Source organism: Peromyscus maniculatus, chromosome 2, assembly GCF_049852395.1.
Source record: "Peromyscus maniculatus bairdii isolate BWxNUB_F1_BW_parent chromosome 2, HU_Pman_BW_mat_3.1, whole genome shotgun sequence".
In the NCBI taxonomy this organism is placed as follows: Eukaryota; Metazoa; Chordata; class Mammalia; order Rodentia; family Cricetidae; genus Peromyscus; species Peromyscus maniculatus.
This window is the reverse complement of record NC_134853.1, coordinates 29,359,069-29,382,943: the sequence shown is the minus strand read 5'-3', so window position 1 is coordinate 29,382,943 and position 23,875 is coordinate 29,359,069. Positions and strand designations below refer to the sequence as shown.

The following is a 23,875-nucleotide window of genomic DNA, read 5'->3' as shown; positions in this document are numbered from 1 at the left end:
AATGGCCACCTCTTCCTACATGTCCTAAGTCATCTTCAGATACAACAGTCTCATTCTCATCCTCAGACCTGTCCTCATCTTCTGATCCCTCGATTAGGGAAGGGCATCACCATTATTCACTAGGTTGGAATCCCAGCTGGAAATCTGGATAATTTTTTGTCTTCCTTTCCTCTCTTTATTCTTTTTAATTTGTTGTGTGTGGTAGTGGTAATGACGGTGGTAGTGTGTGTGTGTGTGTGTGTGTGTGTATGTGGTGTATGCACACGTGTGTGGGAGTATACATGTCTGTGCATGCATATGATGGCTGTTGATGCTAGAGGGTGTGTGTGGTGTATGCACATGTGTGTGGGAGTATACATGTCTATGCATACATATGATGTATGTGGATGCTAGAGGAAGGCATCAGGTGTCTCTGCCTTACATTTCTGGGACAGGGTCCATCATTAAAGTTGGAGCTAGGCTGGCAGCTGGTAAGCCCCATTTCCTTATGCTCCATCACCCTTGCTGGGGCAGTGAGGTTACAGACAGGCATGTGGTTGTGGTCCAGCTTAATGGTTACGGTGGTCCAAACTCAGGTTTCATGCACACACACCCATCTCTTCTTTATTGATGAGATCTCACTGTGTTGCTCAGGCTGACCTGAAACCTGAGGTCTTATCTCAGCCTCCTGAGTAGACAGAATTGAAGGGGCATACATGCCATACATGCCCAGAATTGACTAGTTTTCCTTTCCTATTGCCTCTTTCTCCTAACATCTCGGGTGAACCCTTTTATTCCTTGTATTCATCCTACTACCTTAAACTTATCACCCTCTCCTGATGAAGACTGAGACTGAGAGAGAAATGGAGGGTAGGAAAAGAAGGAAGAGACACAGGAAAAGGAAGGAATAGGAAGAACACAAGAAGACAACTGTCAATTGTGCTTTAGAACATCCTCCCTCACCAACTACACGAACATCACTCTCCTGACACCCACCCTACACCCCTCTCCTGACACCTACCCATAACAGGCTCTGCTCTAGTTTTTTTGCACATTATTATTACATAAAAGCTTTAGAAGGTCATACTAACTTTAGAGAGAAGGGAACTTTAAAAGTTCAGATAGGTTAAGCAACATTTTGAAGTTCACAAAGCTAATGAGCATCGAGTCGGGTTTTAAACCTAAGGTCAGCAGACTCTGAAGCTATATTCTTAACAACTGGCTCATTTCTTTAATTCAGCCTGCACTATGCCGCCAGAGTAACTCATCCGACCTACATACTGGACCAGTTTACACACTTCAGTAGCCATGCTCATTAGCAGTAGCTTCTAAAACTGCTTTCATCATGTGTCCTCACCAAAATAAAATGCTGGTAATGCACGCTCACAGTAGACATATCCTATTACCTTTTATATTATAAACTGTTAAAAATACAGGTTAAGAATAATGGAATGACACATTTATAAAGTAATTTTAGTATTTTACACCTCCATGAATCAATTTACATATAACTGGTGGTGTAAATTAAGAATTTCTTTTGAACGACTAGTCTGTAAGATAAAGGGAAACTCACAAAACAAATTCTCTAAAAAATGTTTTTTGTTTTTTTGTTTTTTGTTTTTTTTTTAATGGGGCTGGAGAGATGGCTCAGCAATTAAGAGCACTGGCTGCTCTTCCAGAGACCTGGACTTGATTCCCAGCACCCACAGCCTGGCTCACAACTGCCTATAACTCCAATACTAAAGGGTCAACACCCTCGCTGGCCTTGGTAGGTATCAGGCACATACAAGGAACACAGACATACATTCAGGCAAAATATCTATAAACATGAAAGTTTAAAATATAAAAAATTTAAAAATGATTCCTATATCAATGTAAGTCAAACATTAAGTGACTATTCCAATCAAATCTGATTTGAATTTATTTGTTTTACTATTATTTGTGATGTGGTTAATTCTGGAATTTGGCCTTTTTGCTTTCACTCAGTCTTTTCTATATTTTTGTTGTTGTTGTATTTCAGAATAAAATGGAACACAGAAATGACTTCAGTTCCATGAAGTTGAGTTAATGAAGGTCTCATTGTTTCTATATAAAATTATAAAAATCAATTAAAAAAATGACTTCAAGCCCCCACCCCCGGCCCCCGCCCCCCTTGACAAGAGGACTCAAGGTCATCAGGAGGGGTCACCGTTGTAGAAGATGCTCTTTTCCATGGGCTCCATGAATTCCATCCCCAGGACCCTCTCAAGAAGGAGCTTATCTTTTATAAAGTAATCCATTTCCTTATGGACCTAGTTGGAGAAGATAGTCATGTAAGGAACTGTATGAAATAAATGTTTTCCAGTGAACATCAAATAAGAAGTAGAAATGATAAGGAATGAGTAACATAACAAAGAAAAACTTGTGTAGAATGAATCACTACACTAGTATTTATAATAAAACTATTTTTAGAAAAGTTTTAAATCGCCAGGCGGTGGTGGCGCACGCCTTTAATCCCAGCACTCAGGAGGCAGAGCCAGGCGGATCTCTGTGAGTTCGAGGCCAGCCTGGGCTACCAAGTAAGCTCCAGGAAAGGCGCAAAGCTACGCAGAGAAACCCTGTCTCGAAAAACCAAAAAAAAAAAAAAAAGAAAAGTTTTAAATCTTAAATTCTGTGACTATATTTAAGGCTAGATAGACTGAAAATTGATTTATAAGATGATTTTAAGAATAGCATAAGGATTTCAATGAGTAATAAACATTTTGGTGACATAAAATTCTAGTATAGACCATTTAAGAGAATCATCATTTGCTAATGGGCACATTAAATTCACATCTTTCTTTTATATACTCTAACATTATCTCTAAACCATAAATTGTTAATGACTATAAATGTTTTTTTTAAAATATTTATAAGTATTAAATGAGACAGAAAACAAAAACAAGAGGTTCCCTGACGTGGTTGATTAAAAATAAACTCCCATTTAACTTTGCAAAAGCAGTGGATGACCCTTGCTTGCATACAGATATCAGCATACATACATGATCAATGAAAGAGCCAAGGAACTTGTTCATTGCATGGTATGCTTTTATACTTTGTTCAAAGGTGCTCGCTGATGAACTCAGTAGTCTGGCAGGGCCATTTCTCTAATATGGAAAAAAGAAATGTATAAATACAACACGCCTTGTGCTTTGGAAGTTAAATGACCTTAAGTATGGCAAAATACATGTGAACAATCCTTTATACAAACCCTTGTTAGTGTTTCATGAATTCTGTCATAGTGCTGTCTCATCTGATCAGACACTGCAATCTGAAAAGTCTGCCCATCTGTGTTGGGTACCAAACCTCTTTGGCTGCACAAATTTTCCTGAAAATTTTAAAGGATTTAAATTAAGACAGAAATGATTGCAAAAGGGCTTTCTTAAAAAGAGAAGCATACAATTTTTCTTTAGTTAGTATCATGTTACAGGATTGATTAACCTAGTGAGATTTTGCTGATAACTACTTGAGACAAAGATTCTCATGTTACTCATGGTCCACATCCTTCTCACCCAGCTTCCCTGTCGGTCTCCATGTTGTCTCGGTCCACATCCTTCTCACCCCAGCTTCCCTGTAGGTCTCCATGTTGTCTCCGCTAATTAACCCATCATTACCAGTTCCCACTGACACACACTTGTTCTAACATCCACTGATGACCACAGCACACACTCATTTACTATTAGTCACTGTGACGTAGTGGTTTCCTAATGGAAATGTCTGTTTTCTTCCCCTGCTGAGGAAGAACTTTCCCGTTTCCCTTGATAACTCTGAGATGTAGTTCACACGGAAACTAAAGGACAAAACCAGGCTCTATTAGCATTCAGGGTCATGAGCTGTGTCCCTGCAACTTTCAAAAGTCGCCTGTGAACACTGAAGTTTCCAACTGTAAAATAAAAAAGATGTAGAATACATTCCTACCGCTTCTCTCTTGAGATTCATATTCATTTCTTCCATGTTAGTGTCTGCATGTCCATGGACTGACCTCCCGTGAATGTAATACCCGAAACATCTGTGGGACAGCAGGAACACGGACACCTACAGAAAGAGGAGAAAGAAAGCCATCAGAGGCTCAGCCATAAAACTACAAAAGTTGGTTTTTGTTAAAATTGCTCCCCTCTCCCCAAAATGGTAAGCGCTGAATTTTTAGGAGGTACATGAGATGAAAACTAAGGTAGTGAGGGTAATGTAGGTAAAGGGAAAGAAAATTGGAGCTGTTTTCTAAGAAAGAAGACATTCTGATGTATGAAACAAATTTCAGGGGCTAAGGGTGAATGAATTATTAATTATTCATAATTAAGAACTGTGGATAAAGAAGAAAAAAGTTAAGGCAGGAGTATTAACTTGTAGAACATTATATCTATTCTTCATATTAATAATAATATTCTTCAGACTAATAATCCAGTCACCACAGCTTGTTAAACTGCAATAGAATGGCTGTGTGAAATGTATGGACACATTTGTAATGCCTCTCTAAACATACCTGTGTCTTTTCAAAGTGGACCAATAACAGTAACAGATGGGGTGAGAAAGTACTCACATTACTCATGGAGCACAGATCAACGAACTGCCGGATTTTGTCTTCTATGAATCTCTCATAAAAGGCAGCAAAGAAAAAAACCTGAAACAGTAAGTCAGGGTCATGAGGACTTGCCGCCAGGGCAGCCATCTTCCTTAATAACCACAGTGCAGTATTTCAGAATAAAGGAAGTTCCAACCAAGAACACAGTGGTCTCTAAATTTATTCCCATGGGATAAAGTCCCACTTGTCAGTTCTGATTCTAGCCTCAAATGGAGGGAGATTTAGAATTCTGTGAAGAGTTACTGAGAGAGTCCACTGGGAATTTTAAGAACTTATATGTGCTAATGAAACAAGGAAAGACAAAGGTGGGCAGAGAGTCTTACAAATTTAGACATATTAGTGCTGGGAAGAGGGCTCAGTATATAAAGTGCTGGCTGCACAGGCATGAGGACCTGAGTTTGGATCCCAGCAGCCGCATCAAAAGCCTAGTGTGGAGGCATGCAACTAGGCTCAGCACGAGGGTGGAGACAGTGGATAACTAAGAGGGACTCACTAAGAGACCCTCCAAGTACAGTGGAGTGACTGAAGGAGACACTGGACCTGATCTCTGGCTGACACATGTACACACACATGTCCACATGCACAAGTATGTACACCACCCACTCCCATATTTGAATAAATCAGTGTATTGGTGGCCAAGATATTAATCTTAAACCGAATAGCATATAGAAACATATTTAGCATTAAATTTTAACTACTGATAATGTGTTAACTTTTAAATGAAATGCTTCTTAAGTGTCTAATTATATAGATTTAATAGCAATACTAGTTAAGGGACTTTTATGATTTAAAAATTTCAATTGCAGACCTTTCTAGATATGTTCAGATAAACATGTTTCCTAACTATCCTATGTAGAGCTGCCCACTGCTCCCTACACTAACCTCCACTCTCCACTGTTGACTATCTCACATCCCTGTCAAGTATCTTCACAGCACACTCCCTAGTCAGCTCTTGTTAGAGCCCTCCCCTGAATTTGTCGATTATATAGAACACACTTAAGTCTGAGGATGGATTAGAGACTCTGCAGCAACTGATTTACAGTATGTCCTTAAACCAAGCCAAACAACAACAAAACAATAAGGACAACAACAACAACAACACGCACGCACGCACGCACGCACGCACACACGCTTTTAAAGAACGTGGAAATACCAAGTCAGGTTAAAGCATGTAGAAGGAAGGGACACTAGAGCCTGCCTCTCCCAATGCAGAGAGGTTAGATGCACGTGTGAGCTGCAGCAGAAAAGGAACGCACAGGCTACCTGAGGAGTGATCTTGGAACAGGCCACAGAGAGGAAGGCGTTCTGAGGGTCTGAAGGCAAAGTGAGAGCACAGAGGAGGGTAGGGGTGGCAGGACTGCCGGGCACTGTCCTAACCACCTTCCCCTTTCCTCTTGGCCCTAGACCTGTCCTTTGGGCAGGACACATAGATGCCTAGCCGAAGGGCATCAGCACAGTTAGGCGTGGCCACATGACTAAGTTCAAGTTCAGAAGACACCGAGTGCTACTTCACAAAGACTGTTTCTTTAAAAACAAGATTTTACTTTGAAGAGTGTGTGTACCTGCTGTGAGTACGTATATGTGCATGTGCAGGCAGGCATCTTCAGAGGCCAGAGAGGCCACTGGATCCTGTAGAGTTGGAGTTACATAGGTTGTGAGCTACACAATTCATGTGCTTGGAACCAAATTCTGTTCCCCTGCTAGAGTACCTACTGCTGTTCTAGTTAGTTTAAATCACTATCTTGATATGGTCTAGTCACCTGAGAAGGGAGTTTCAGTTGGGGGACTTCCCAGGTCAGACTGGCTTTGGGGTGTGTCTGTTGGGGCTCGTCTTGACTAGTAGCCGATGTAGGAGAGCCCAGTTACCTACGATCGCTACCGTTCTGTGGGTGGGGGGTCCTGTGCTGTATGAGAACCTGGTCAAACAGGAGCCTGGAGACAAGCCAGCAAGCTCCCTGCAGGGAAGGCTTCAGTTCCTGGCTAAGTCTCTGCCCTGACATCCCTCACTGATCACCAGGGACCGCCCTAGTTGTTTTTGTCACTGGTGTAAGGCACAGTGACAAAATGAGAGTAGAACACTCTTAACCACAGTCATTTCTCCAGCCCCAAGAGTTAAAAAGGGACAGGAAAACCAGACTCCCAACTCCTCCTGTACACCCATCAGCCATTATGGACCAGGAGATGAACTCAGGGATGGAGGTTCCACCTGACAGAGAACAGGCTTCTGGGTCCCACTGAGAGCAACGCGAATGTTGAGAACAACCTGTACTGCCGACATCTGCCCTTCGTTTTCATGAGAAGTGGGAGGGAGGGGGAGGGGATGGCTTGTTCCCTGACATTCCTGTTTTGTTTTGTTGTTGTTACATTTAATGAAATGGGAAATGTTTCAGACAGCAGTCTGTGAAATTCTCTACAATGATGCTACTTTAAAATCACAAAACACAATGGTATGTGGACAATACCACCCAGCCCTACACTCATCAAAAGATCTTATTTCAAGTTCACTCTTCTGTGTGCTCTTCTCTCCTGGTGGTCATTCACTAACTAGTCCCAGTTGAACAGGGTCACCAATGCAGAAAAAGTGTGCATCCCAAAAGTCAGTTCTCAGGCTGGGAAGGCAGTTCAGTGGTAAAGCCTTGCCTGATATATGTGAGGCCCTGCGTGCAGTTCCCAGTTCTGGGGGAAATGTCCATTCTCAGGTTATGGAATGCCACTTGAGTCCAAAGGAAAACGATAATTTAAACAGACACAGAAAATGACATCTAAACAAAGATAAACAACAAGAAAAAGAGAATACCCAAAGTATAGCAGCACATCTGGCCCCTTGGTTACATATAAAGTAGAGTCTGTCCGGGGTCTGAGATCCAGAAGACCCTTCAGAGTCTACAATGGATAGGAACTGAACTCTGAAACGAAACTGCCTGGGTTCAAATTCCAGTGCTGCCAACTCTAACTGTGAGACTTTAAGGAACTAGTTAACTCTCCAAAGCCTCGGGTTTTCTTGCTTGTCACATGAGGATACTAACTTAACCCGTCTCTGAAGGCTAACGTACAGACTAAGTAGTTAATGTGTGTAAAGCAATTATTGATTCTCACAGTGCCTGGATCACGATTCAATATAAACAGCCATTATTGTTGCCTTTGTTACCTTCTTTCAGCATTTGGAGACGGTAGGACCTAAGCAGGGTTATAAACTGGGAATGTCACTTACAGTACAATCTCGTTACCTGTATTATTCCAATCACCAGCCAGATAGCGGTAGCCACGGCATATCTCAAAATACGGCTGTAAGGAGCTATGTAGTCTGAAGGGTTTCTAGAAAGGCTAGAGGATGAATCCATTAATGCTAAGTTTTTGAACCCCACAACCTGAAGGAAAAGGAAAAACGGGAATTTAAATAGACATAGGTAAAAAAAACTCTTCCAGACTGAAAATGAAATATTCATCTCTACTTACCTTTTAAAGCTAAAATATCTAAGCTTGCAAACAGTAGGAAAACCTAGACACAAATCACAAACCTAAAACTACCAGTAAGTTAAACAAACAACTAGCAATTCACAAGTAGTTAACATGTGCTGGGTACTACATTAAATACTTTCTGTATTGCAAAACAGTACACTCCAATTTAGTGGGTAGCCATTCCAGCTTGGATCTGGAAGTTCCAACCCCCATTGAGACTCTGGCAACTGTCACGCCTACGAGGCGGGGCGAGGGGAGGCACCTGGAGACCCGAGAGCTGGATGGGCCAGAGCTCTCTGTGTGCTCTCTCTGTGCCGGGACGCTGAACGTCGATGTGGTTAAAGACTAGATAGTTATAATTTCCTCAGTTATGATAAAAGATAAGTTAGATATAAAACCTTAAACTCATAAATATAAGATAGATAGGACATCTTCTTTAATATTGTAACTGTAATTCTTGCTCTATAATTGTTTGGTTATATGTAATTTTACCATGTTAAAGTTAAAACCTTCCTTTTTAAAAAAAGAAGAAAAGGGGAAGTGCTGTAGATATCACTCTGTATAAATAAAACACTGATGGCCAGTGACCAGGCAGGAAGTATAGGCGGGACAAGGAGAGAGGAGAATTGGGGAAACAGGAATAAGGAGGGAGAGACACTGCAGCCACCGCCAGGACAAGCAGCATGTAAAGACGCCGGTAAGCCACCAGCCACGTGGCAAGGTATAGATTTATAGAAATGGGTTAATTTAAGCTATAAGAACAGTTAGCAAGAAGCCTGCCACGGCCATACAGTTTATAAGTAATATAAGTGTCTGAGTGATTATTTTATACGTGGATTGTGGGACTGCGGGGCTTGGTGAACCTGGAGAGAAGCTCTCCAGCAACACTCCAAAATGTCTTCCAAGGAATGTACCCTCTAGGATGAAATAAAGCCATAATTAAGTAAGTTTGATGGTATATAACATTGACTGCTATGTCTCTTCTCCTTGTAAAACAAAGGCTCTGAGAATTTTTATAGTAAGCTTTCTATACAATTTTATTTACTCTAGTGTTTTTGCAAAGTTAACTGCAGAAGCACGAGATATACTTTCGATTCATCAAATATTCAAATCCTTTTTATTCTTTCGGGGTTTGAAGTAGGATATCCTTAGCCTAGGCTAGGTTGGAACTTGCTATGTACATGACCTTGAATTCCTGATCCTCTTCTGCCTCTACCTTCAGAGAGCTGGGGTTACAGCCCTTATTACTACACCTGGCTTCGTCAAACAGTATTAGAAAGAACAACACTGCTTTACTCAAAAGGTAAGTATGGGGGGCAACAGAAGCGCTGATTAGTTTAATTCAGCCATCCTACAATACATATGATATTGATAAATCATACTGTATACTAAAACCGTATCATTGGTGTGGAGAGGATTTGCTGGAGAGTAACCTAGGGCCTCGTGGATGCTCTATTACACTCTACTGTAATAGAGTAACTTCTCTATTATTGAGCTATACCCTCCTGCACTTGATCTCCCCCCTTCCTATAACTACTTGGGGACAAGGTCTTGCTAAGTTGTCCAGGTTAGCCTTGAACTTACTCTGAAGCCCAGGCAGGCCTTGACCTTGTGACCCTCTCACCTCAAATTCCCAAGTAGCTGTAATACAGCAAGCATACAACAGTGGTTGGTTCTGAGGCAGGGGTGGGAATATAGGTCATGTAGAAGGGAGATGTTTGAAAATATACAGATGAGATCACCTAAAAGCTACCAAAAAAATAATCTGCAGTGACAATGTACACAGGTATTTTATACAAGTTCACCATGGAATTCTGCTGTGGACCACTGGTACTAATGCTACTCTCTAAACCCCGGAGAACTCAAACCCACGGAGACTCAAAAGGAATGGTGGAGACCCCGGGGCTGCAGGGAAGAGGACCGAGTGGCTGCACGATGGAGTGCTGCATGGGAAGGAAGGGTCTGAAGAGCTCTGCAGGTGCATGGTGGTGGAGCATTCGTGTAGGAGCACGAATGTTCCTACAGCACTGACCTGTCTACGTAAGTGGTCCAGACGGTGAAGCTTCCACGTGTTTCGTCACAACTTAGCTAAGTTTTTGCTTTGGTTTGTTTTTAGGAAGGATAAACGGGGAGAAATGAGACATTCCCTTAAACTGTTTTGACAACAACACTTCACCACAGAAAAATGTCCCACCGTCTGAGAACGGAAGATTCTAGTCACATTCATGAAGTGCTAGTAAGAAGCTCATTCGGTTGCATCAAATGACTGTATTACAGTTTATACCTCCAAAAAGAAGAGTGTGGCAAGCACTTGAAAGAGAGGGTTAATTTTTCTCACAGTCTGAATCTCATTCCATTCGTTTGCTACAAAATATGTTCTCCAGATGCTCACAGGAACAGTGGCACTCCGTACACCACCCTCACCTGGGAAGGGAGACAAAATGAGTAAAAGCTTTTCTCCTTTGCTCTGCAAGGCAGGGAAAGAATTCTGGTCCAAACACTGATTTCAGTTACCTTCAACAGCTTTAAGAACTTTTCCTTTTGGCCGTTCCCAATCAATAAAGAATATATCGATGGTGATCTGGGATATGAGCTTATGCAAAAATTGTAGAGCCTAAAAATAACATGCAACAAAACACCTGAGAAGTGTCAGTACTTAAGACCAATTATAAAACCTACACGATTCTTCAAAGCACAGTGTAATCACAACAGTACCTCAAACATTCTGAATCACCAAGTGTATACAACTGTCACACACCTATTAATTCACCTTCTTTTTTCTTTCTGTCCTTAAAATAGGAACATGAAAAAGAGGAGCTATCCTCCTTCCCCTCCCCTACAGGACCCTGGCTTAAATGACTCCCTCCCGGCTCTGTACGTCACCTGACTTCTTTATGAGGGAGGTAATTTGCAAAGCCCGGTGAAAGCAGTAGCTGCCCTACTGTCTACTCTGTCTCTGGGTCTGAGACAGAAAGCGGAGGCTGTTGACACACCTTTCTCTCCTTTACAGGAGTGGTCAGTTAAGCCTAGTTCTCGTCCCTGGAGCATGACTGATCAAAGAACAAAAATCTAACTACAGGAGGGTAACTGTCCTGAAGAGTTACTTTCTCAGTGGGTAAAACAGATATTTCACTCCCAAAAGCGAAGGGGGTGAGTGTATGTGAATAGTTGCCAGCTACATGGATGAGAACATGCTGAGGGGTGGTTGCCACAGAAAGATGAGGAGGAGAGATCAATAATAGCTTATACAATTTCAGTGCTTCATCAGAGTTGGCTGTTACTCTTCATTAACAAAGAGACAAAATCTGCGATGGAAGATAATTGTCCCATTGTGAACACATTGCCAGATTTTAACAGAAATGTTAAATATTGAAATATCATTTTATCAAATTAGGGGCAGCTCATGATTGCTCAGGCATATTTATAACTTCTTTGAAAATTTGATTTAAGGCATAACTTTAAATGGGATATTATAAATAAAGGCACATTTCCTATGTACAATAAAATGATGGATGCTTTCTTTCAAAATCAAACAAATTTGACACCAAAGTCATAAAAGCATCCGAATTTGAACAACTCAGCAGCTTCTCAGCAGTCCCGTGAAACCGAGTCACCTGTCCTTTGACACGCACCTTCATAGCAAAGGCACACCCCACGTACGTGACGAAGCGTTCTTCCTGGACTGGCATCGGCAGCAAGACAGAGACAGACTTCTGTGCCTAAAATAACAACCACATAAGGCTGTCAGGTCACCAGTTATAAACCAAAGGAAGCATAGGTGACAAGCAGTGACAGCCCCAATAAGTGGTGCACCAAAGGCGAGGAGTCTAGCAGCTGCCTCAATGACCTTGAGCAGAAATGACCCCAAAGAGTTCTGCTACTAAAGCAGCTTACCAGTCATTCAGATATTGGCATTTAGGGTTAAATTCAGAAATTCACTCACTTTGAAGAAAATAAGCCAATAGAGACCAGTTCCCACTGTGACGATAAAAAACACATTGGCCAGATCACCAGCATAATACATCAAGAATTTCATAACTGTCTGCAATTTAAAAGGAATTACAATTGTTAAAGATTCCATTTATTTTCATTTATTACCTTCTTATTACATTTATTTCTTCTCAAAAATTAAGCAGAAAATATAAGCTCTACTTCATTGTCATAACATATAAAATGGGAATAACAAAAGTACTACCTTTACTTTAAGAACTTAAAGTATAAAAATATTTTCTTCTTCCTCTGTGTATGTGCATGAAGTGGGTGCATGAGTGTTGACTACCATAAGATGCATTTAGAGGTCAGAAGATAATTTATGGAGTTGGTTCTCTCCTTCTACCTTTATTTGGGTTCTAGGAATAGAACCCAGGTCTGATGGCTTGTGTGGCAAGTGTCTTTACTTTACTGAGCTGTCTTATCGGCCCATGAATATTACTACTTCTTTTTATTTATTTTTATTATTTTTGAATATTACTACTTCTTATTTATTTATTTGTTTATTTTTATTATTTTAGACTGTGTATGTGTGTGCACAAACACACCATGTGAGTGCTGGTGCCTGCAGAGTATGGAAGAGGGCATCAGATCCCCTGCAGGTGGAGCTGTCCAACATGGATGCTGGGAACTGAGGTTGGGTCTTCTGCAAGAGCAGTACACTCTTTTTTTTTTTTTGGTTTTTTTGTTTTTTTGGTTTTTTCGAGACAGGGTTTCTCTGTGGAGCTTTGCGCCTTTCCTGGAGCTCACTTGGTAGCCCAGGCTGGCCTCGAACTCACAGAGATCCGCCTGGCTCTGCCTCCCGAGTGCTGGGATTAAAGGCGTGCGCCACCAACGCCCGGCAAGAGCAGTACACTCTTAATCATTGGGCCTCTCTAGCCCACTCAGTATTACTTCTAATAATATTAATATATTGGCCATTCATATCCATATGCTACCAGTTACAAGACCAACTGAGTTTGCCTGCTACATTTCTCCTGAATCCTTTTCATTCCATTCCTCTTCAATCTACCTCATCTTTCACTTTATGAGAAAATGGAAACTGCTTCCAAATTACCTTAGTTGGGAATCGCTACCCAAATCTATCTTATATATTTTCACAGTTATTATTATGTAACATTATTATTTGTTACACAAGAGGATTGAAGCTTGCTCATGGTAGGCATATACTGAGATACATCTCTAGACCCTAGAATTAGCTTTCTCAAATGTAAATTAGATTATGTCACTTTTTTTCTTAAAAATATACAGTGACTACTCACTAAATTCTTGACCCACAAGATCCTTCTCAGTATAGACCAAAGTCAACTTTCTACTTGGCTTTCAACACTCACTCAATGCTATCCACTTCACAGTTCCATCTCAAATACTGGAAAAGCTTTCTGGAAAGCAACTGTCACAATTTTGTCAAATATTCTTCCCTTTCTCTATCACGAACTATAAGGGCAGGCTCAGTTGTATCTGTCACTACCACATTCCCCAGGACTTGGCACTCTACAACAGACCTGCAGTGACCACTGTGGAATGAACAGTTTAGAGTTTACCTGTATGAAAGGCCTTCTTTGACTCTCCCATACAGGAGCACAAGCCCTTTGCTCTGACTCCTTATCATACTGGCTTTGGAGTCAGGAAGACACGCTGATTAAACAGTGACTACAAACCTTTCTCATGCTTTTGCTTTGCAAAATAGAAACAACACCTGTTGTTGAGTTACTGCAAAAATTAAGCAGAAAATCTAAGCTCTAGTTCACTTTTATCATATATAAAATGGGAATAATAATAATGCTCAATTACATAGAGCTATGTGAAGGTTAAGTAAACTATACATATAAAGCTTAAAAATGTGCCTGGTACACAGTAAATATTTAATAAATGATAGGCAAAAAAAAAAATCAAAAATTTTAAAGATTAAATGAGAAGTAAACTATGAAGGTAATGGAGTAAAATCTTTTTTGGTGTTGAGATGGGCCAGTTTTCCTAAACAAAAAGAACATAATATATATAACAAACACAAAATTCATGTAACAGTGTGAAAAATAACTAAATGTTAAATGTTAATTATATATTGAATGTTAAAGGCATGGATAATAGGTAGCTCATAAATTTGCACAAAACATTTCAACATGAAAAATAAGGAGATTAATATTTTGAAAAGACAGCTCCTTCATATGAAAAAGAAAACAAGGAACCTAATTAAAAAAATGAGCAAGAGAGCTAAACTGTTGACAAAAAGAAAGTCTTAACATTTAAAAAGCATATAAAGGCCTGGAGAGATGGCTTAGCAGTCAAGAACACTTTCTGCTCTTCCAGGGGTTCAACTTCCAGCATCCACAAGGCCTCTTACAACCATCTATGACTCAGGTTCCAGTGGATCTGGTGCCTCTTCTGGTTTCTGTGGACACCAGGCAAGCACATAGTGCACAGGTGTACATGCAAGCAAAAGACCATATATATATATAAATAAAATAAAACCTTTAAAGTGTATGAATAGTAAAACAAAATAAAGAAAATGAGGCCAACAATGACATCTTGATATAGACTACTATATGGGGCAAACATGTTAATGTTGGAAAATATCAGGCATTGGCAAAGGCAAAAATAAAAGTGGTGGTGGGAATGTGGATAGACCTTGGGATCCTGGTAAGAAAGTCAAGTTGCATATGTTCTATGGCCTCAGAATGAGTTTCCTAACTTACACTCCAGAAAATCAAAGGCAACTTCCTTACTCATCTTCTATCTGTATCTTATGGAAAAGATCCAGAATAGTCAAAACATAAAAAAATTCATTAAAAACTGAGTGTACCTGTAAATCAATCATGGGGCTCCCAATGCGCCTCTTCCACCCTGCTGTCTTCAAAAGAGATGATAACACAGCCAGTCCACCCAACACACCCAATGCAATCTAGAAAAGGAAAAGAAAAAAAAAAACATTTTAGAATTTTCATAATTCCTCTTATTGCTCCTAAAAACCACTTTAAATAGAAAGTAAAATTACTTAGAAACTGATGGGGAACAGTTGAAAGGACATGGGAGACAAGCTGTAAAAAATTCCAGTGGCTAAATTTGGGGAAAATTGAGCAAGAAAATGAATTCTAATGGATTACAAAATCACCTAAGTTAACTATCCATGAGATCATATTGACGTAAATAAATTAACTGAATAAATATTAATGAGGGCAAAAAGGAAAGCTCTACCTTATAATCAAGTTCTAATTTATAAATTCAGAAGAAATGAAGGAAAAACCATCAGGCAAACACCACTTTTTTAAATTAGACAAAACAGGGGAAATGTGGCAATGTTTTGTTTTGTGATCTAATGAATAAAGATCAGAGTGAAGGAGCTAAGCTACTAGTCAGCCTTAGAGGCCAGGCAGTGGTGGCACACACTTTAATCCCAGTATTTGGGATCTCACGCAGAGGCAGACGGATCTATGTGAGTTCAAGGTCACCCTTACTACACAAGATTGATCTAGTCTAAAAGAGAAACAGCCAGGCAGTGGTGGCACACATCTTTAATCCCAGCACCAGGGAGGTGGAGACAGGACGTGATATGGCTGGGAGGAGAGGGGAATAAGGCAGGAAGAGACAGGAGCTCAGTCTCTCTCTCTTTTTTTTTTTTTTGGCTAAGGAGTTGGTGAGGTGAGAGGTGGCTGTGGCTTGTTCCTTTGTCTCTCTGATCTTTCAGCATTTATTCTGATATCTGACTCAGGGTTTTTATTGAGGCCAATTAGGATTTGTGCTACAGACAAGCATCACCAGTGGGCACCAGCATTAGAGGGCAGCCGCTGTGGAGACGGCTCAGTCAGCAAGTGCTTGCTGCACAAAGGACATTAGTTTGGGCGCCCAGATCCCTGTGACAGCCACATAAAAAGCATGGTGCATGGGCCGTGATCCCAATGATGCAGAGGCACACAGTCCCTGCAGCTTGCTGGCCAGCTAGTTTTGCCAAATCTGTGAGTTTACTAAGAGACACTGTCTTAAAAAAATAAGGAAGGAAGAAATATATAGAGGAAGATACCTAAAGTTGATCTCTGGCCTTCATGTGAACATATGCACACACACACACACACACACACACACACACACACACTCCTGACCCATGCACTGAGAAGGGCTTGATGCACTCCTATGGTATCTCTAATAAAAATACACAAACTCAATTAAATCGGGGGAAACTTCGAGAGAAATCCAAATTGATGGTCAAAAAATACTAACTAATAAATGCTAACAAAGTATCATGGCCATGAAAGACAGAGAAATACTGGGGCACTGTTCTAGACTGGAGGACACACAGAAGATGTGACAACTGAAAGCAATTAAATCTGAAGAATGACAGAGAAAAACCTGTGATAGCCACACACACACAATGCAGGTTAACTGACAGGATTCCATCAATATTAATTTCCTGGTTACCATCTCTGTATCAGGGGGAAGTTAGGGTAAGAGTGCAGGGCAAATCTATTGTCACAATTTTATTTACATCCGAAAATTTTAAAATTAGAAGTGTAGTGTAAGTATTTTAACAAGGCAAAAGGTACTCACATCTGTCTGGACAAATGCATCTCCTTGATTCATCTCATATTTGACTGAGAAGGAAATCTGGTAAAGAGAACAGATGAGTTATACTAAAATTAGGCACCATACAACTACTTTCATAAGAATAAATTTGTAGCTGGATTTTGCCATAAACACCATCTTTTTTTACAATCACTATTATGGATGTTGGCCTTTATTCACAGGGATATGCTTTTTTGAGAACCTTTATGCTGCATTAAATCTCTATCTTGAACATGCATGAAAGAAAAGAGGGGTTTATTAGGAACTAAAGTCACTGACAGAAGTTCAAGACAAATTAATCACATTTCATTTTCAGATAGATTTTTTTGTCACTGAGAAATACTGTATCAAAAATTATCAACTAGCTAGACAACAGTATCCTAAGAGGGAAGAATACTCAAATGTCTGAACAGGAAACCTAGGGACAGCATAGTATCAAGGCAGAGAAAGAATCAGAAGAGGGTATGGGGGTGGGGAGGCAGTTCCCTTGGTTTCACCATGGCCACAGAGAGTGAGTTTGGGATGGGGAGGGAGTTAGGTGCCAGCTGTTTCGATACCAAGGGAAAGATGGCTAACCTCCGTGATTTTCAGAGAAGGAAAATGTCAAGAGCTGGAGTGAAAATAATAAAAGATTCAAATGGTTGGAAAAGGAACAGAAGGGAGCCAGTGGCAAGCTGAGGAAAGATCTGAAGGGCTGTTAGCTGCTTTAGTGTGTTTTTAAGGTGAAGCACCCCAAGAATTCTACAAGCAAAGGAAATAATCTATCAGGGAGGCTGGCTGAATACTAGCTGGGGAGGAAGGGGTGTCCCAGAGGTACAGGGTCACTGAGGAGGAAGGGGTGTCCCACAGACACAGGGTCACTGAGGAAGGGGTGTCCCAGAGGTACAGGGTCACTGAGGAGGAAGGGGTGTCCCACAGACACAGGGTCACTGAGGAAGGGGTGTCCCACAGACACAGGGTCACTGAGGAGGGAGGGGTGTCCCACAGACACAGGGTCACTGAGGAGGGAGGGGTGTCCCACAGACACAGGGTCACTGAGGAGGGAGGGGTGTCCCACAGACACAGGGTCACTGAGGAAGGGGTGTCCCACAGACACAGGGTCACTGAGGAGGGAGGGGTGTCCCACAGACACAGGGTCACTGAGGAGGGAGGGGTGTCCCACAGACACAGGGTCACTGAGGAGGGAGGGGTGTCCCACAGACACAGGGTCACTGAGGAAGGGGTGTCCCACAGGTACAGGGTCACTGAGGAAGGGGTGTCCCACAGACACAGGGTCACTGAGGAGGGAGGAACAGACAAGAATGAGAAAGGAAACAAAGCTGGGTCCCTCTTAGGTGTCCCAGAGGAGATCCAAAGGGATTTATGTTGGGAAAGCAGGAAGTAAATGAGCTGCTGTGGGTCATGGAGGAAAGGCACAGCTGGATATCTAAAACTCAGAACTTCTGTAATGACTGCCATAGAAATTTAAAATTATGTAATTATACTTTAATTAAAATGTATTAAAAATTAAAAATGATTAAAGAACTGTATATTTTGCACTTAGAGTAAATTTGAGGTATCATTAAATCAAGGTAGTTCCTGGCTCTAAATTTCTTTTTCTTCTATTTTTAAATTTTATTTGTGTGTGTGTGCGCACACGCATGCGCACACGCGTGCACACGCATGCCACGGCTCCTGTGTGGATGTCAGAGGGCAGCTCTGTGGAGTCAGTTCTCTCCTTCCCCCACTGGCGGTTCCGGGATGGGACCCGTCAGGCTCCCGTGGATCACTGAAACCCACGGAGCATCCAGCCGGTCCTGCTCCTGTGTTTCTTATGGTTCAGTTTCTCAGCACTTAGTTTGGAAACTGTGGCCGAGAATAATATTTCAAGAAAAGAGTGCCTGCATTAAAGTAAATATACTTAGTAGGAAGTTTCAAGCCAGGCAGCCTCTTCTGTTGTTATTTAGCTTGTTTCTAGATTTTCCTCTCTCATTGTAGTACATGTAAACTCAGTGGGTGGAGGCTGATTTTACCTAATTGTATCAGGTACTACAAATGCGGACAAGACATCTTTGAAGTTCTCTCTTTTGTTTAATGCAAGCCTGGCCACAAGCTGAGAACAAGTAGGAACAAGAGCACCAGCCAACCAAAGACTAAAATAATAATAATAAAAAGGAGGATGACAGAAATCAAGTTCTGAGTCAGTCCCGGAGGTAGGGAAACTTCATCTCCTGCTTCTCATGTTTCCAGAGGACAGGTAATATATTGATCTTCTGGAGAAAAGAGAGCACCAAGGATTTCCTGTTTCTCTCTGTCCCTCCCTCATTTATCCCTCCTCCAAGCAGGAGTACTCTCTCTCTGAGGGACAGACCAAGGAGACACTGGCCAAGAGCGGCCAGGATTTCCCAGGCTTATTCTTTGGTACTGCCTGCCTTCTGGATGTATGAGCTCTTTTTTCCATAAGTGGGCCCTCTCAGACACAGAGGGCCTTCATCTCTTTAGTGACCTGAGGCTGCAGGTCCGAACTTCATTCTCTAGTCTATCTTTGTAGTACTAGTTATGAAGCTGACATGTTAATCTTTCTGTCTGCTGAAGCCGCTCTATGCAGTGACGAGCCCACATAGATCCACGGCACTTTCTTCGTTCCTGGTTTAACCAGGCAAGGAAACAAAAAGCAGAATGATCAGAAAACACAGATCCAGATGCTGTGTCTCAGTGTCACAGGACAGCAGGGGTACTTAGCTGCTGGTAATCCTTCCACTGAAAATCTTCCTCCATTCTTGGGGCTGGAAGGATGGCTCAGTGGTCAAGAGTGCATACTGCTCTTGCACAGGACCTGAGTTCAGTTCAATTCCCAGTTCCCAGGTTGAATGAAGCCTCCTTAATTCCCACTCAACTCCAGCTCAGTTCCAGGGCATCTGACGGCTCTGACCTCCATGGGAACCTGCACTCACATGCACATACCTGCCCCACCCCACTACACAATACATACACATAGTTAAAAATAATAAAAATTTCATCTATTCCTGCCTTTTAATACTCAAGTTCCTCAAGAGCTCAGTTGCTTTCATTAGATATTCCTAATTAATATTTGAATATATATAAAAAAAGATTTGTTTAAGATTTTAAAAAGATTAACTTTTGACCATTCTAAGCTTCATCGGCATTATATTAATATTTATAATTATAAAAGCACTGACTAATAAAGAACTCACCTTCACAGACTGGCTGTTGGCATTTTTGAGGTCAATGTCACTGTAGGCAATGGTAAGTAAGGGAGTATATATGTTCCCATTTTTTGTGTTGGGTACAAGGCGTATGCTATTAAAAGAAAATATACTCAAAATTATAAATACACTTAACCCTTTAAACATATACTTATCATTTCTTTTGAATTCTGTATAGACTTTCTTTATATTTTAGACTCAGTCAGTCCGTAAGGCTGGAGGAGGCTAACACAAACTAAGTGTTAAGCCCAGCTCATCTTCACTGGTTAAGAACTGTAACAGTAAAGCGTGCTGCAGGAGACTGAAGCCCTGCCGGTGCAGGCTCTGACACTCCAAACGAAACTGCTGAAGCCCTGCGACCGTCTTTAAGGGACAGCGGAAAGAGCTGGGTCACATGACACTCAAGGAATGGCAGACAGAACGTGGATCTTCACATAAGAAAGACAAAGTCTTACTAAAATACATGTTACATCTAGTTTTGTTGTAGGCCCAATTTGGCAAGTACAATGTATTAGTGAACCCAGAAAGAAACATGCCAGCATGGCCTTACCAAGAACAAGTCTACCTAATTAGGTGGATTTCATTTTTATTAGGAATTCCACACTGACAGATTGAGCAGAAGTTAAAATGTAATACATATGGATGTCAGCATGACGTATAAGAACTCTCACAGTGCCCAACTCCTAAGTGAAAAACTACTGTAGTCAGAGCATACGTTATAAAACACTGGAGTGGGGGACTCAATTACAGGCTGCACGGTACTACTCTAAGGTAGGTGTTTCAGAAAGAGGGAGGTGCTGGCTAGCCTGGGTTGGTCTAGAGACGGCCATGAAGGAAATGGGGATGAGGAGGCTGAACTCAGACTCATTTCTCAGCTCTTATTAAAGTACCCATTTCAGCTACTGGTCTTAACCTCCTTTCTCCTTCGGCCCACTGTAATTCACCAGGAGCAGTGACCTAGAGCATGAATCTGGACAAATCCTGAGGTCCTTCTCATATCCCTTTATCCCTTAACCTTTATTGGTCTATGCCAACCTAGACATAGCTAAGAAAACCTTATGTATTATTCCAGCTCAGTTCTCCTTCCTGTTTCAGTCTGATAATTCCTGGCAAAACCTCTCCTTATGGCACTGTCTTCTACAGTGCCAAGTCTCACTTAGTCTTTAGGCATGTTTGTTTACCTCAGTGACATCTGGGTAGCAATTCGAATTACTCGTGGCTGACTTCCTAGGTCATTTTCTCGTCCACTGACTGCATCCACCAAGAAAATGCGCCGAGTGAGAAGCCACTTGCTGGAGCTACTGTCTTTTATTACGAAAAGGAAAAAAATGGCATTGGGAAAACTGCTTTCAAACTGCTTATGACGGCACTCACAATAGTTACTGACAAAATCCTGATTAACACTTAGTATTTTGTTTCAAGTAAGATGGCCACAAAGAGCTATTCCTGTAAGAACTGTCAGTCTTCTCTGCTCCCTGCCTGGGTCATATTTTGTAGCACGGATAATAACAAAAGAAGTTAGCCTGTCCCCAAAGAGGGTCAAGAACAGCAAAGAAGAAGTCAGTTTGCAGTTCTACTCATTTTCCTCAGGCTACTCTCTCAACAAGGGTTGATTCTTAAAGTTCTGAAAATCAAATTAATAAAAGGCCTAAGCACAGCAGCCACCCTACTGCTTTATTGCACCTTGGGGCACACTATATAAAGTCACACACTAAGAGGATCCATCATTATCATCATCCCTGGTTTACCAAAATTATCCCACTGGTTTACATCTATTGAGTTCAGCTCTGAGAAAACAAGAGTAGAAAGTCTTACCTTGGTTCACAAACATCTTATTGTGTTGAAGATTTAGGTTTAACACAGGAACAGCCCAAATGTAACGGTGTTGATCTTCACCAGTATATTCGAGATAAATGTCATAAAATATAGGACTGGGAAAGTCAGCCAGGATTTTAGAAAGAGAAATTTCACACTAGGAAGTAAAATAAAAATAAAAGCATCATGACTCAAAATTAGAAAGTATATTACCATTAGACATTTTTTTTTAATTTTGTGAAGTATCTTTCAATTACATTATTTGCATGCACTTCCAAGAGACTTCTAAAACATGAATTCTTAAAGGCCTTACTCAAAAAAAAAAAAAAGAAAGAAAGAAAAAAATCCAGCCAGTAAAGAACTTCTGTTTTTAATCTATACCATGAGGAGGAGATCAGCTTTTACTTCTAATATAAGTGCATATCAAAGACGAGGTTTAAAAGCTGCTGTTGTCCTCCAGGACCAAGGACAACTCTTTCTCCTGATGTACAACTATGTATCTGACTGGCTCCCTCACGGGGGTGAAGCTCATCTCTCACTGTTCCCTACCAGTCTATGCTCATCTGTTCACACTAATCCATTACAGTCCCTTACCATGTATACGCCAGGCCATTCTATCTTCCCACCATTGCAAATGTGGGTTCTGCATTCATTCCTTTCTTACTGTGCTCCATCCAACTTATGTTATTAGATAACCTGAGCATCACTGACTCTCGAGTCTTTCTCTGTTTCCCTGAGAATTGGTATTGTGTGCATATCTACATATAATACACGGACAGCTCTGCCATTCTCTCTATATACAGGTATTTTGTTAGTGAGCTGTGAACTACTTTTATGAGTGGCAACCAGTTACATTGCAATAATCATTATTTTAAACCTAGCAGAACATTTACATGATGCAACAATTTTAATAATCACCTAATACCATTGGGTCCCATTGAAGCACATATACCAAGTACCTCACATGATGTGTTAGGATTGAATGGGACATCAGTGATAAAATGCATCATCAGGTACGTAATGCCTGCTGATTCCCCTGCTCACTGTAGCTCATGTTGTTAGAAAAGGATGACGGTGAAACACCCTGTAAGTCATTTCTTATCTAAGAACAAATTCATGTTTATGGTAGAAAATTTGGAAAACATAGGAAATGAAACAAAAATCAACTCTGACACACCTGTCCAAAATGGATCAATAAAAATGTTTATCTTCTTCCAATTAGTTGCTCGTGGTGGCATTGTTCACTGTGGTTTTGTTCTATGTGTACGCACACCCAAGAAACATTTTTATATGCTACTGAGGATCTTTCACATGTTAAATGGCTCACAATATTCCTTTGTACCATACTACAACGTCAAAGTGAAAGCAAGTCATAATAGTAAAGAGAAAGGAAGTGTGGAAAGAGAGGGATATATTAAAAGAAAGAGAAGGAAGCACTGTTATTTTATTGGGAGGTAAAGTGAACAGGGAATCATATTTTTAGTAGTCACTAACTTTATTATAAAACTTTCAGGAGTAGCATTATGTTTAAGACACATAAGCCTAGATGCAGATAAATAATTGACTATGAAAATCTAACATTATAGAATATTTAAAACTCTGTAGATGCCAATGTGCCTTTGTCTTGATGATTAACATTCTCTGTGTCCAGATAATACAAGATTTATGAACTAATGAAATTGTTCATTACCACTAAAAGAATTTTTGATTAAAAAAAATATCCACCTACCATTGCAGTTACTGGAGAACAAAGTAAAAACACAGACTGTCTAACAAATACACACATACTCACAGTTTGCTGGTAGGTCGTTCCAAAAGAATAAGCTGCATCTAGTCTTGTTTCTGTGTCTGGACAAAGCTTTAGCAGAAGAATACAACTGATGAGTAGCTCTCTCAAGTGATTTCTTTGCTGAAAAGTTCTCTGGCTCCTATACGAACATGTTTTATTTTCTACTAATTTAATGTGCAAAGGCCATAACAAAAAGTTAAGGGAGGCTGCTGGGTGGTGGTGGTGTACGCCGCTAATCCCAGCACTCAGGAGGCAGAGTCAGGAGGATCTCTATGAGTTCGAGGCTAGCCTGGTTTGTAGAGTGAGTTCCAGGACAGCCAGGGCTACACAGAGAAACCCTGTCTCAATCCCACCCCCCCAAAAAAGTTAAGTGAGCATTTTTTGTTATAAATTAAAATTATAACTAAAAAAACAGTTTTAAGAAATTCCAACTTGGAGCTGGCAAAATGGTTCAGCAGGTAAAGGCACCTGCCACCCAGCTTC

At 40.8% G+C, this 23,875-nt stretch overlaps 1 protein-coding gene across 1 annotated transcript in view; it reads right to left on the bottom strand.

Moving 5' to 3' along the window:
- The window catches only part of Tmem67 (transmembrane protein 67), a 41,741-nt gene that overhangs the window by 2,986 nt on the left and 14,880 nt on the right, over window positions 1-23,875 (bottom strand). Inside the window, exons 11-26 of the mRNA XM_042270836.2 lie at window positions 23,396-23,461; window positions 21,604-21,760; window positions 20,970-21,093; window positions 19,777-19,882; window positions 16,568-16,624; window positions 14,829-14,927; window positions 11,979-12,077; window positions 11,668-11,754; window positions 10,550-10,649; window positions 10,320-10,459; window positions 7,804-7,944; window positions 4,535-4,615; window positions 3,916-4,032; window positions 3,209-3,325; window positions 3,000-3,104; window positions 2,168-2,270 (exon numbers count right to left, since the gene is read on the bottom strand). Coding sequence (XP_042126770.1) covers window positions 2,168-2,270; window positions 3,000-3,104; window positions 3,209-3,325; window positions 3,916-4,032; window positions 4,535-4,615; window positions 7,804-7,944; window positions 10,320-10,459; window positions 10,550-10,649; window positions 11,668-11,754; window positions 11,979-12,077; window positions 14,829-14,927; window positions 16,568-16,624; window positions 19,777-19,882; window positions 20,970-21,093; window positions 21,604-21,760; window positions 23,396-23,461 — 1,699 coding nt within the window. The remainder of the gene's footprint in view (window positions 1-2,167; window positions 2,271-2,999; window positions 3,105-3,208; window positions 3,326-3,915; window positions 4,033-4,534; window positions 4,616-7,803; window positions 7,945-10,319; window positions 10,460-10,549; window positions 10,650-11,667; window positions 11,755-11,978; window positions 12,078-14,828; window positions 14,928-16,567; window positions 16,625-19,776; window positions 19,883-20,969; window positions 21,094-21,603; window positions 21,761-23,395; window positions 23,462-23,875) is intronic.